This window comes from Beta vulgaris, chromosome 9, assembly GCF_026745355.1.
Source record: "Beta vulgaris subsp. vulgaris cultivar EL10 chromosome 9, EL10.2, whole genome shotgun sequence".
Taxonomy (NCBI): Eukaryota; Viridiplantae; Streptophyta; class Magnoliopsida; order Caryophyllales; family Amaranthaceae; genus Beta; species Beta vulgaris.
Genome location: NC_079210.1, coordinates 25,410,337 through 25,424,581, shown reverse-complemented (window position 1 = coordinate 25,424,581; position 14,245 = coordinate 25,410,337). Strand labels below are relative to the sequence as shown.

General features: G+C 38.8%; 1 protein-coding gene across 1 annotated transcript; it reads left to right on the top strand.

Moving 5' to 3' along the window:
• Nucleotides 1-1,907: 1,907 nt before the first annotated feature.
• On the top strand, nucleotides 1,908-3,827 carry LOC104902839 (zinc finger CCCH domain-containing protein 2). The gene has a single exon (XM_010690758.3). It carries the CDS (start codon nucleotides 2,170-2,172, stop codon nucleotides 3,376-3,378), a length of 1,209 nt encoding a protein of 402 aa, XP_010689060.2. The 5' UTR covers nucleotides 1,908-2,169; the 3' UTR covers nucleotides 3,379-3,827.
• The last annotated feature ends 10,418 nt before the right edge of the window (nucleotides 3,828-14,245 follow it).

The following is a 14,245-nucleotide window of genomic DNA, read 5'->3' as shown; positions in this document are numbered from 1 at the left end:
GATCTTAGCGGATTACGGTAGGATTCAGACTGCATTGACAAAGCTTAATTCTCACATGTATGGGGTGCTCCTTGGATTTCCAACCACTTCCTAATAAGAAAAACAAAAAGAAATGCAGGGAGTACAACACACATAAAATGATCCCATCTCCATACTCGACAAATTGTTTAGGGTTCCTAACAATTTTTTTGTTTATGCGACTTATAATAAAAATCTAGTTAACCTAATACTCAACTTTTAACTTCTAATAATCAACCATAAAACTATGTATATATTAGTATTATATGCACGTGAAAAATACGAATTAAATAGAAAGGGAGATTTACATTATTACATCTAATAACTTAAGTAACATGTAAAAAGTTGCACTGTCATATGCTGGGAGACTTCAACTAGTGAGAAGCATCCTGAGCTCAATGCAAAATTACTGGGCTCAATTTTTAACCCTTCCCAAGAAGCTTATAAGAGCAGTTGAAACTGTTTGCAGAAAGTTTCTATGGACAGGGAAGACTTTGGAGACTAAGAAAGCCCCTATTGCTTGGACTACTTTTTACAACCCAAAAGTGGCTGGTGGCTGGAACCTCATTAACATGGAAGTATGGAACAAAGCTGCAATTATGAAGCTGTTATGGGCTCTTACTTTCAAAGCAGATAAGCTTTGGGTCCAATGGGTGAATGAATATTATATGAGAAGGAGTGATATCTCATCTGTTGCCATTAGCAATAGTATGTCATGGCAACTTAAGAAGATAATTACATCTAGGGATTTATTGCATCAGCTAGGAGGATGGAACTCAGTAATCCATAATGGCAAATATAGTATTCAGAAAGCCTATAAGCAATTGATGGGATCATTTGAGAAGGTGGAGTGGAGCAGGCTTATATGCAACAACAAGGCTTGCCCCAAAAGTAAATTTACTCTCTGGATGGTATTGCATAATAGACTTCCTACAGCGGATAGGCTGAGTAAATGGAACATTCCTTGCTCTATTAGATGTAAACTATGTGAAGCTGATGATGAGTCCATCCAGCACTTGTTCTTCACCTGTTATTATGTTGCAACAATCTGGAAGGCTATTCATAACAAGATGCAATGGGATTACCAGGCTCGCTCTTTCAGTGAAGAGGTTAGGAAGGCCAGGATCAAAGCTAGGGGGCAAAGCTGTCAAGCTAGATTGTATGTTATACTATTTACTGAGACTGTTTATGCAATATGGCTGCAAAGGAACAACACGGTGTTTAATGATGCTGTTGTGCCTGCCAATGAATTAGTCAAAGAAATTGTGTTTAGGACTGCTTGTAATTGTCCTGAGAATGAAAGAAATATGCTGATAGATTAGTTTGTAACCTTATATGGGGAGGCAGTTTGAGATGTGATGGAGTTATTGGTTGTAAGAAGCTTATTTGGCTTCAACTTATTTTTTTTGGTTATTAATAATAACTTTGAATTGCCAAAAAAAAAAAAAAATTACACTGTCTATAATGTTTCTCGCAAGAGAAATTTGACATAATTTTTATGCAGCAAACATTAAATAATTATATGAATGTGTAACAAAATTCATTTCTTTAATAATATGTCGTTCCGTTTTTAGATCAATTCGATTTTTCTTTTTGAGGAGAATTCGATTTTACTATCATAAGAATGAGTAGTATGATTGAAGTAATAGTGTAAATAGTTGTGAGCCATTTAATCTTGACTAATGGATCCAACATTACCCTAAAGATGACAAAAAAGGGACAGAAGTACAGAACCCTATTCAAAGCAATTGTTTTTGGTGATTATTATTAAAACAATTTGCGTTAAAAATATTATGCATTGTGATCCATCCAACACACAGGTATCGTCGCAGCAAGCAATGCAGATGGCTTGGCGTGCTAAAACGCTCGGTTATGCTGCCACATACTCCTTTCTGCATGCTCACCCCTAATACTATGCAGCCACGCATATCTGTCCCCATACCTTCCCATTCTCCCCCCTCTCTCTCTTTCTCTCTCCTCTATATCCCTTATATAAAAACCCTCTCTCCCCTTTCTAAAATTCCGAGTTCATCTACACCATCTCTCACTTTTGTGTAAAAGAAAAAACAACAGGAAAAAAAAAAGGAAGTCCTGGTATCTCATTGTTTGTTGCATTTAAAGTTGTTGCTTTTGAAGAAATTCTTAGTAAGAATGGGAAGTGTTTGTGCTGAGCACCACCACCATCACTACCACCATCAAACCCACAAATTCCACCCTCTTATTTCTCCCAAAAAAGCCCTTCAGGACCTTTATATCCCACCTAGGAAACTCCTCTCTCGCCGCTCCGATGCGGCCGAATACTACTCTCCCTCCTCTGAGGCTGCTGCTTCACTGATGCATAAGTTCCTCCCTTGCAACGGTGATTCTTCTCCTACTGGTGGAGGGTCTGATGACGCTTTTGACCCGGATGACGACCCTTACTCGTCTGATGAGTTCCGGATGTATGAGTTTAAGGTAAGGAAATGCACTCGAAGCCGCTCCCATGATTGGACTGACTGTCCCTTCTCTCACCCTGGGGAGAAGGCTCGCCGTCGTGACCCACGGCGGTTTCACTACTCAGGGACTGTTTGCCCCGAGTACCGTCGGTCAGGGAGCTGTTCTAGGGGAGATGATTGCGACTTCGCGCATGGAGTTTTCGAGTGCTGGCTTCACCCTGCTAGGTACAGGACCGAGGCGTGCAAGGATGGGAAGAATTGCAAGCGTAAGGTATGTTTCTTTGCTCACTCTCCTCGTGAGCTTAGGGTTCTCCCCGCTGAAGAAGACGGTGAGGAGAGGGAGAATTGTAGTCAACGAGGGCACAACGGTAAACATCAGCATCAGCAACATTGTTGTAGGTATTGTTGTGCGCTTTCTCCTACTTCAACTCTATTGGGGTTATCAAACTTTTCTCCACCAATGTCTCCCTCTCTTTCACCTCCAATGTCGCCAATGAAGGCGGTGAGTGCACGAGGACTTTCCGGGTTCTCCCGATACTCGGATCGAGTTGCTGCATGTGGAAGTAAGGGGATGAGTTATGAGGATATGGTGATCGCTGATCTGTTGGGATCACTGGAAGGCATGAGTTTATCCGAAGCAATGAGCCCGGCCAATAAGGCCGGGCACAGCCGTGGATTGTGGGTTGATGTGGGTGGTTATGATAATGGTGTTGGTGAGGATTATCAGCAACAACTCCCGCATCAACAGATGCAGTTTTCTCTCTCTCCTTCAACTCCAATTAACAATCAATCTGCTTTCACTTCTTCCAGGAATTATTTCAGTGCTGCTAACGCTGATTCTTCTGTTTCTGGCGTTGTCAACAACAACAACAATAGTTTTGATGAGAGTCCGGATCTTGGTTGGGTCAATGATTTGCTTATGTAGATGATTTTGGTTCTGATGATCATAATGGTGGTGGTGGGTAATGATGCATGATGACGCATGAGGAAGATGAGATGCGTAATGAGAAGGCTGATGATAATGGGAACAATAATAATAATAAATAATAATATAATATTAATAATAATAATAGAAGGCTAAGTTGGTGACTTGGTGTACATAATTTTGACGGGGTACATATCTTTTGCTTTGGCCTTCTAAGATGATAAGTGTGTATTGACGGATGGAAGGAGAATTTTCCATGTATTTTTGTGCTTCATTTTGATTTTAATCCAATCGGATTTGTATTTTTAATTTTTTTGTCGTTATTTTTACTAGGATTTCCCGAATCTTTTGGGTCTTTTTTTCGAATGTATCAATATGGATGGTATGTACTTTTGTTGAATACTAATAAGTATTATTATGAATAATATATGAACGATTATATTTTGTAATTTCAAGGTTACATAAATCTAATTTTATTTTCATTTGTTATCGTTTCATAATTGATGTACTCGTTTCTTTGGAATCATTAGTTGATATTTTTTTTAAAACAAATGATACGTATGCAATCATACATGTTTTGGGCTGCATGGCAGAGGTTGTTATAGTTGGGGAGTCGTCTTGAAAGAAGCTCTGAAGAGGTAAAAAAAAATTGATAAAAGAGTTAGCAGGAATCGGGTTAATATATGTGTAGTTCTGTACGTGTGATGTATAGGTTATTATTGATGTGTTAAAATTATTATAAATGTTCTATTAGTTGTTTTTATATATTTGTTAATATATACAATGCGTATATCTATTAATTACTGGTCTTTTTAAAAGTAGATTAGACAATTGGTCTTTTTTGAAGTAGATATATATATAATTAGGCAATTAAACGTGATTACATGTATTTTTTCTAGCATATAAACAAATATCATAATTATATCATTAACTAATTAATTTGAAGAATCTGTATTGTTACGACACTTGTTTTCAATATGGTGTTTTAATTTGATTAAGAAACATAAAATCAATGAACAAACCGTAAATATGAACAAAATTACGGTTCAAATGATCCGGTCAGACGGGCCTGCGAAAACAGATTCTGACAAACTTTGAGGTGTTCAAGGCACCAAATTTTAAGAGCACTATATCTTCTCAATTATGTAAATATTATCTTCTATTTTTGCTTTGTTTTTTGTTCAATGGATGCAAGCTAATTATGGTGTCTCATACTTTTGCAGTATTATAGTACAATTGTACAAAGTAGTGAAAATTTCAGTGAGATTTACTATAACCAAATCTTATATTTGAACAAGTTGGATTTAGAGTTACATAATCTCATAGTATCTGTAAATGATCATTCAAAATTAGGCATAAATCAATCTTTAATTATTAATTTTTTCTAAAAGTTAACTTAGACAATACTTGACTTGCATAATGAAGCCAATAGCTAGTTATATGTAAGCTGTATTATTTGGTAAATGTTAGCTTGATGTCTTAAAAGTGGGTGAATGGTCCATAGGTAACAAAAATGTCCATAACTAAATTTATTTTATTTTACAATTTTTTTGAAATAAATATATTAAATGTAATAAATTTTAATTTCTCTTTCTTAAGAAATAAAAATTTCTAGGATTATAAAGTAATACTATTAGATTAGTGAGATTTTTCCTCCTACATTCCTTTTTTGTTTTTTTTTTCTTTCTGAGTTGTATCCTGTCTCCAAAATAAAGTTTTTACTTCCTCATAAGGTCTAATCTACTCAAAGAAAAACTCTCACCAATTATGAGGTTGGTGCTCTGACTCAACTCATAATTTCCACATGTTTTACTTCATTCTTGCTGATTTTATCTCTCAATTCTGTTTTCTATGTCTTTTTTTGCCAATTCACCCAAAAAATCTCATGCAAATCAAAAATTTAAAAGACCCAAAAACTCTGTTCCACGACTCTAAAAAATTTACAATTTGGCTGGTTCAACACTTTTTTTGATTTTTCATCCATTGGAATAATAAAAGGACCATGATTTTGTCTGTATTTCCAGTCGAGTTATCAACTACCCGCCAAATAATGAATCAGATTTTTGAACACCTCTATGTAATCATACGATAAGTATAAAAAATTGAATCTTATTTAAAAGTATATTTAAATCTAACTCCAATAATATAAGCATTGTAGTTTTCTACTTCATATAATTGAAGTTATCGTATATTTATATTAATATAATGATTACTTGTACTTTATCGAGAGCCAAACTCCATATTTTTATCATCTACATTGGCCATTTTAATCGTTCTAAAATGACAATATTATTAAGATATTTCGTGACATTGCAATCCCACGCTCCGAATGCTCCAAAAAACGCCTATTTATATCCCAAATTATCGGGTGTAACTGTTATACTACGTAATAACCCAAAATCAAACACTTATTTTGTGAAAAAAAACTCAAATGACATGAAATAAAAATGACAAGATTCATATCATCATTTGTATAGTCATGTCATTTTTGTTGGAGTACATGTCATTATATACATGTTAGGTTTGTGTTACACAATAAGTTACAGTGTAGCATGTTGCATCCAAGACGCACTCTAATTCTCAACACTTCTCCTTTATGAAATAAGTGAAATACAACTCTTAGAAAGTTCTCAGATAAAACAAATAAGCGTATCACTTATTTCATAACGGAGAAAATATGCTATTTTCTACTCATTTTTATGTAAATTTTCACCAAATTTGTATCATCTTCTCCTTTGATTAGTATTTGTAAACTACTTCTGTACCATATCATTAAAACTCAATTACGTGTCATTTTTACTCATTTTTATATCATTTCTCAACAAAGTTGCATCATTCTAACCTATTTTAATTGTTTTTGTCAACTCCTTATATACCATATCATTATTACTCATTCTACGTCATTTGCACTCATTTTTATTTTATTTTTCAGGAAATTTGTATCATTTCCCCTAATGGTATTATAATTTGTCCACTCTTTACATACTACATCATTATTACTAATTTATTTGTAATTTTTACTCATTTCTATGTCATTAAAAAGCAAATTCGTACCCTTTTTCACTATGTTTTTCCACTCTTTATGTATAATATTATATTAATCATTTATATGTGTTTTTACTCATTTATGTGGCATTTTTACTCATTTCAATTTGTTTGATGTCATTTTGTTGTTATCATTATGTCATTTTAGAAGATGTTTTAAATCATTTGTAACTCTTTCATGTCATTATTGTTATGTTCCATATCATTAACTATTCATGTCATTTTTAAAGTAAATTTATTTCATGCAATTTACAAAGATTTTTGTTAAATGTTATTATGCATGTTCTTCATATCATTTTTAAATTATGTACCTTGTTGTTACACTACTCTACCCTTTTATTCTGATACTCATACCTCTCACGCACTAACAATAACCGCCACCTCCTCTCAAGTTCTAGATTATGAAATATGATCATGGAGGTGTAGACCATGAGGTAAATAATAATTGGGCTTGGTAATTCGGACCTTGTTTCTCAAAATTTTCAAAAACTTTTTATATTGAATAAAATAAATTCCTACAAAGATATATATAAGAAAAAATTGTCGAGCTACTTGAGAGCTTAACCAGTCTCGCAGGATTCTGTTGGACTCGTGCTTGTTAAAGTTTCGAGCCGAGTCAACTCGAGTCGTTTTTTGACTGAGCGTTAACCGAGTCGAGCTCGAGTTGCTCGCAAGCTGCTTGAGTCGATTAGGACCCCTATTGATGGGGGCGGCGAGAAGGTGGAGGATGATCTGCGGTTGCTTTTGCGGCAGATGAATGAGCGAGAAATTATGGTTTCTGAATTCAGGGAGTCAGTTGTTTTCATTTCACACATGTCAACATTATTATGCCATAAAATATATTATAGGCTTAGTAAGGTATGGCCGTATGGGCTGTGAGACTTAGTTTACTATAAGGGTATTTTTGCCTCGTCACATGATATTGTGGTCATCATATTATGGACTCAGATAATATTTGTTCAAATAAGATGATACATAATGAAATTTGATCGAACTTGTAGTCCTTTCCTCTGCCCAGTCTCCTTTTTTCGTTGCTTCTTTGATTGTTCATTCATTTCCCTTACTGTAAAATGGCAAAATAGATCTGCGAGAAGAAAGAGAACTAATATCGCAGTTATAAAGCTGAAAAAACAAATGTTCATGAAGAATCACGACTATTTTATCTTTTCTGGTTTTGTATCTCTAATCTGTATCCAATTATAAATCCAACCTCAGATAACTACAAATGAATGATAATTCAGTAATTTATTCTAGATTATTCCCGAAGTATAGAAAGGATACTAATATACTATAATAATGATATTAGAGGATCTATTTCGAGAAATTTGTTCGGGAAGTATCTAACAAACAGTATAGAGAAGATAAAACTTGTAAAAGGAATAATCCATTTGTCTGTAGTTGGCGCTGGAGTTTGGTGACATGTGCCATACATGCAAATGCAAAGAATATAGCTGATCATGTGATGTTCCAAATGAAGCTTTAGTGAGTTTTTTGGCGTATACGTATGCGTCATCATTTTTAACTTCTACTGAATCTTCGCTATGTACATACCATATTACCTAGACACTTTTTGTCGATGATTTTTGGATCATTTTTTTTAAAAAAAGATAAGACAAATTACAACTTGAGAAATCCTTTTTTACTTTTTTAATAGTTAATTTATGGATATTTTTTATTATAAAAATAGCCTTATTTTTATTGCAAGTTATTGATATTACTATTTTTATTAATTTTTTTTTTGGAAAAATTGACGATAGAGGTCTCAACTTTGGGTGATAATTTTAAAAAGTCTGAACTATTGATTAACCTGTGTAGGCCCCAACTTTAGGGGTATTAACTTTTAGCGGGCCTTAGTGACTTGAAACTGACTTAATAAGTCATAACTTGTAAAATTTGGGTCAAACCAGAACGGTTAATTGAGGGAGGGAAGTAGGGACTAGGTGAGATTTTTTAAAAAATTCGTCAGTTTTAAGTCATTGAGGCCCGCTAAAAGTTAAGACCCCCTAAAGTTGGGACCTACACAGGTTAATTAATAGTTCAAACCTTTTAAAAATTATCGCCCAAAATTCAGACCTCTAGTGTAAATTTTTTCAATTTTTTATTAGTCTACCTTTGTTATTTCAGAAGTAAATTGATACCTTAAAACAAATTAGTCTAATTTCTCATTTAGCGTGGCCCGCTCCTTATTTATTGATTTTCTTTTCATACCAACAACTCAAAATCGACTCATTCTTTTATTCCCACTTTTCAATCTTCACGCTTCACCTAATCGAATTTAAATAGAATCTAATTGTTCTAGGCGCAAAATAGAATATACATAGAAAGAAATAAACTAAATTCCATATTTCTATTTATTAGAAATTTATATCATACAAGGATAAAAATGAATAAGCCTAAACTAAATTTTACGTCTTGTGGAGCCCATTTATTGTTGTTTTCCAATATTTCATCTTTTTTTTCTCGATTTATTCCTTAATTAACTGAAATAAAAAAACTGATAAGTACCATTAAATATCACCGTCATTTTCTCTCAATTCTCTTTCAACTGGGGTGAGGATTTGTCAATTAGGGGGTTATATGTCGATGCAAATTGTGGGTTAAAGGGTTTAATTTGCTTTGATTCTAGTTTTTTTATTTTTAAAAGGTAGGTAGATTAGAAAATATCTAACTTATCTAGTGTTTCAGGTAAATACTTATAAGATGGGGGATGAATCGGAATTAGAGGTCGATGACTGATGGCGGTAACCAGTCACTCGAGAAACGAAGTGAGCGTTGCAAAAACGAGAGTTAGACTACTCTGGGGGTGTGTTCGTGATCGCCCCTCCGACGATCAAGTCACTTAATTGCTCAATGATAAATGTGAAGTAGTTTGTCTAGAATTCATTACCTAAATAAATAGGGATTTGGTCCCTATTTATAGGCGCTGGAATGTGTGAAACATCCCTTGCCAGGTTGGCACAAGCTTGAGAATATGTGGGGCCCACTAAGAACATATTGGGCCCAAACATTAGCCCACGCAAAACATACAGAAGAAGGCTTCCCTAGAGTCGTGTGTTTCGCCGGATACCGGATTTGCCCTTACCGTGGAAAATGAACCTTGGGTACCTTCATGTCTGTTGGAGGTATCTCGTAGGACTAGGGACTTGATACGTCTCGAGGGATCCTATGGACTTTATTCGGGATGGCCAAGGACCAGTGAGCCTTATTCCACGAGGGACAATTTTGTACCCTATTCGAGATGCATGCAACTCGAGAGATGCTTTGGTCCCCCTCGAGATGTCACGGGGACTAAGGAGGCACCATGTATCTCGAGGGGTGTTCAGACCTCGCTCGAGATGTCCTAGGGGCTAATGAGCCCCAAGTATCTCGAGGGGTGTTCATACCTAGCTCGAGATGCCTCACGGGCTAATGTGCCCGAAGTACCTCGAGGGGTGTTCAAAGCTCGCTCGAGATGCCTCAGACGCTAATGAGCCCCAAGTATCTCGAGGGGTATTCAGACCTCGCTCGAGATGCCTCAGAGGCTAATGATCCCCCAGTATCTCGAGGGGTATTCAGACATCGCTCGAGATGCCTCAGGGGCTAATGAGCCCCAAGTATCTCGTGGGGTATTTAAACCTCTCTCGAGATGCCTCAAGGGTAATGAGCCCCAACTATCTCGAGGGGTATTCAGACCTCGCTCGAGATATTTCAAGGCTAATGAGCCCGCAAGTATCTCGAGGCGGGAGGTCCTAACGCCGTAGCACTTGACAGGCGTCGACTCCAGTAGTTGCGGTGACTTTTGAGTATCCTTCACTCGATCTGGGTGAAGTGCCTATGTGAAGGTCTTTAGACTTAGCCAGGTCTAGTCAGCCCGCCGGGCTGGAGTGGGATGTACTGTAGCTAAGAGAGGATGCTCCAGTTAGGGGCGGTTTCCTGGAGGTCGTGTTCCATATGGTCCTTGGGTTCAGCTGAATTCAGTTGATCTAGCGAGCGAGGATGGACTCGTCTGAGTAGATAATGGAGATTACTCTGAGTGTGGGTGACTTGGGAGCCTCTCATTTCAGAAGCTCTTCGAGCCCGTCGGATGTCAACCGTCACTCTTATGATGGCTTATATAATGAAAAAAGGGAATTCTTCTTGGTTTTAATAATGAGTGGATGTCAACCGTCACTCTTCGAGCCTCTTTTCTTAATTATGAGTGGACCATTCTGGATGGAGTCCCCTATTAACGAATACCGATGCTCGTCGTCTAGCTCGAGGACCCCTCCTCCTCCACTCGAACCACTGTCTGATGGGGTTTTAATAAACGAGGTTCCTATGGTGTCTAGGGGTGAAAGTTATTCGGATAAAATCCAAAATCCAATCCAATCCAATCCGAATTAGTAATTCGGATCGGATTCGAACTGTGTTCGGATCGGATTCGGATTAAGATTTTTTAAAAAATTGGATTTTCGGATCGGATTGGATCGAGGGTAATTGGATCCAAAAATCCAATATAACCGAATAGTAATATGTCTTGTATTATGTATCTGGATTGGGCTTAAGTGCTGAATTGATTTTTTATTATAAAAAACCTACTCCATAACTCAATATACATAGCACTTCAATCCTTCACCTAAAACACTAACGACACTTAATTCCTCATTTCATAAATCTACTAGGCTGCTGTTGTGCTTAATTTATTTCATCGAAAAACTAGAACTTAAAAAAAATCGGATTTTCGGATCGGATCCAATCTAGAGTATGAAATTTCGGATTGGATTGGATTGGATTCAAACCCTAATTGGTTTGGATTTGGATTGAAAAATTGAAATCCAAATTTTATTCGGATCGGATCGGATTATGCCATAATCCAAACCGCGCACCGAACTTTCACCCCTAATGGTGTCTGTGGCATTCGACTGCCCCAATTCCTTTCAGTTTCTTGATGCCTTACCATGCTTGAGCTGTGGTATTTGAATGCTTTCCGAAGGGGGGGGGGGGAGGAGTTGAATAACCCCCCACATGTTCTAACCGTTGCTCGACCTCGAGCTGTAAGGAGTTACTAGACGACCTTCTCGATGGAGAGAAGCAGTGAAGATCACTCCCTTGGCCTGAGCATGAGTGGTAGGGAGGAAGAAGCCCAGTATTAGGCAAGGGATATATCGCACTTCTACGTTCGAGCATGCAATTTTTAGGAGATAACCTACGCTTCCTCGAGAGCTCGTACTGGATTCGTCATCCACATGTACATCCCAGAACCTGACGAGATTGTTTGCACTCCTCCAATGGGTTGCATTGCTTTGTATAAGGCATAACTCGTTTTGGGTTTGAGGTTTCCCCTATAGTCAAAGGTACTCCGTTCATACAACGTCGCCCTCTACCAATTGATGCACAACAACATAGTCTCGATGGTGGGCTTCCTTTCTATTTACTTTATGATGGAAGTGGATCCCTCCTTGACTATTTGGCGGAATATGATGAAGTTGTAGTCATGTTCGTGACCTCGAATGGGGAGGGGCGGTGGAGCTTCCAAGTTCGTTTCCCTTAAAATATCGTGGGGACTATGCCCTCGAACAAACAAATTTTCCACATCGAGTTTATGTATATATATCGAGCCGAGTAGTGGGATTTCCCCATCGTTCCCTTGCTCGAAGTCCCGAACCTGGCCTTAATAGATCAATGCCTCAGAGGTCAGAGGATGAAGGTAGGGTGACCATTTACTGTCAAACCATCACCTCGATTGTCAATGGTGATCGAAAGCAGATTCCTAGCATCGGAACCCTGGCGCAGTGGATCTGAGTGACGAACACTTCTTTCGGCGATGGGGTTGAGCCCTCCTTATCCCAAGGGTAGGGATCTTTCTGTCAGGTTTTCCACCGGGTAGTTTGAGCTCCATTACTAACTTGCTTTCTTTTATTATGTAGTTATCGTCGATCAAGAGCATAACGAAGAGATATGGAAGTGTCCGAAAGCTAACCAGCGGGTACAGGAGCATATCCGCCTAAAGGTGTCGAGATGAGACACTCGGGTCCCTAGTGCCCCCAAGGTAACATCTTTTCTCTCTCGACTTCCTTCCTTTCATTGCTTTTTTTGTTTTCTGACCTCCTCTTCCCTTGCAGGATCCTTCAAAGAGGCCCCGCACTCACCCCCCACTGCCTCTGCCATTGTGACACCTCAGGGGGATGAGGCTAGAGGGAGGAGGGTCACTGCAGACTCTGTTCCTCGATCGAGGGAGGTACCTTCCAAACTCCAAGAGATCAGAGAGGAGTCCTCCCCTCGAGAGGAGGATCTTACGGTCCGCAAGAAGAGGAAGACATCGGAACCAGAGCCTGTCTTGCAGCCCTTTACAGAGCTTTAGGGGATGGAGAAGGCCAGACGCTTCGAACTTGCCGTCAAGCGGTTCCTTACTAAGGTAGACGTCAAGGTCTGCCGGAATTTAAACGCAGAAGAGGAAGTCGAAGCCTCCACTCTTCCTAGATCGATGTAAGTCTTTATTCATATTGCTTTTTATTTTTTGTTAAGTTATGAACTTGAGCTAACATCTGTTCATTGTTCAGTGCTCGGTTCGGATGGCCGTCATGAGCCATCGATGGACGATTGGCTTTCGATGGCTTCTGGAGGAACTAGCTGATCAGAAAGAGATTGCTCTGAACCGCAAGCTTGAGATTGATAGGCTTAAGAAGGACCTCGAGGCTGAGAAGAAGAAGCTCTTTGACGAGAAAACCTCGTGGGAGAAGAAGATCCTCGATGCCTAGAGTTAAAAGGACTCGTTCAAGCGTCAGTATGACTTCTCAGAGGGTGAATCCTCACATGTCAGGGAGCGGATCATCCAATACTGGCAAAACTCCCAGGCCGACAAGGATTTCTACTGACATGGGGTTTCTTAGAGCAGAGGTCACAACCGCAGTTACAGTGGGGAAGCTTCGGACGTACCCTTCAGTCGGCTGGGGCATGGTCGAGACGGAGTACAACTTGATCATAGCCGCGGAACTTGAAGCCGATGCCTCACTTGACATCAATGGGCCTTGGAAGGTGATGCTAAGAATGTCGAGAAGAAGAGTCCAAGGGGCGAGTCGACTCGAGTGCTTGCACCTCCCTCGACTCAGAGGATACCTCGAGCAGCTCAACTAGCGATTTTTCGAGTAGCTCTGACTGACTCTTTCCTTAGTCAACCTTTTGTATTTAGTTGGGTCCTTAGTGACTTTAGGATGTAAAGCTTTTGGTAATGAATGAAAGTGTCCAGAATTTCTTTTAAATTAATCTTCTTACAATATTGGCTTTTTACCTTTGCTTTTTTGCTTTCTTGTTATGCTTCGATGAGCATTACTTTGAATGAGGATCGGTTGACGACTTCACTCGATGTGTTATACCTTCGATCCTTATTAATCCCTCAGGGTGTTTGGCCTATTAGTGAGTTCATGGATTCAACGCACGTGACGACCGTGTGGCGCGTGCTGGCAAGACTAAGCCCACGCGTGAGGCCGAATGAGAGTAGTTGTATTTATTGCCGCCATGAGAACTATGGTCTCGCTTCTTTATAAGTACGAGACTTGGTCATTCCAAAACTCACCACTCCACTTCTCACTCTCTCTTCTTTATCTTGACGATCAATCCTTTCTTGCCTCTTACTCGAATACCAATGTCTCAGCCCCTTATCACTGCCGAAGCGCTTCGAGCGGCTAAACGTCGCCAACTGGCTAAGTCTAGCTCGAGCCCGACTTCCCTTTTGACTGAGGTAGCTGCTATGTCGAAGGCCCTTTTCCCTAATGGGCCCTCTTCGAAGGACGCTCCTTCGATCAAGGCGGGGGGCTTACCCTTGGCTACACCCGCCCTTAAGCGTGAACCCTCGGATGTTAAGCTC

Coding starts and splice junctions, on each gene's coding strand:
- LOC104902839 (XM_010690758.3), top strand. CDS start 2,170: ATGGGAAGTGTTTGTGCTGAGCACCACCACCATCACTACCACCATCAA.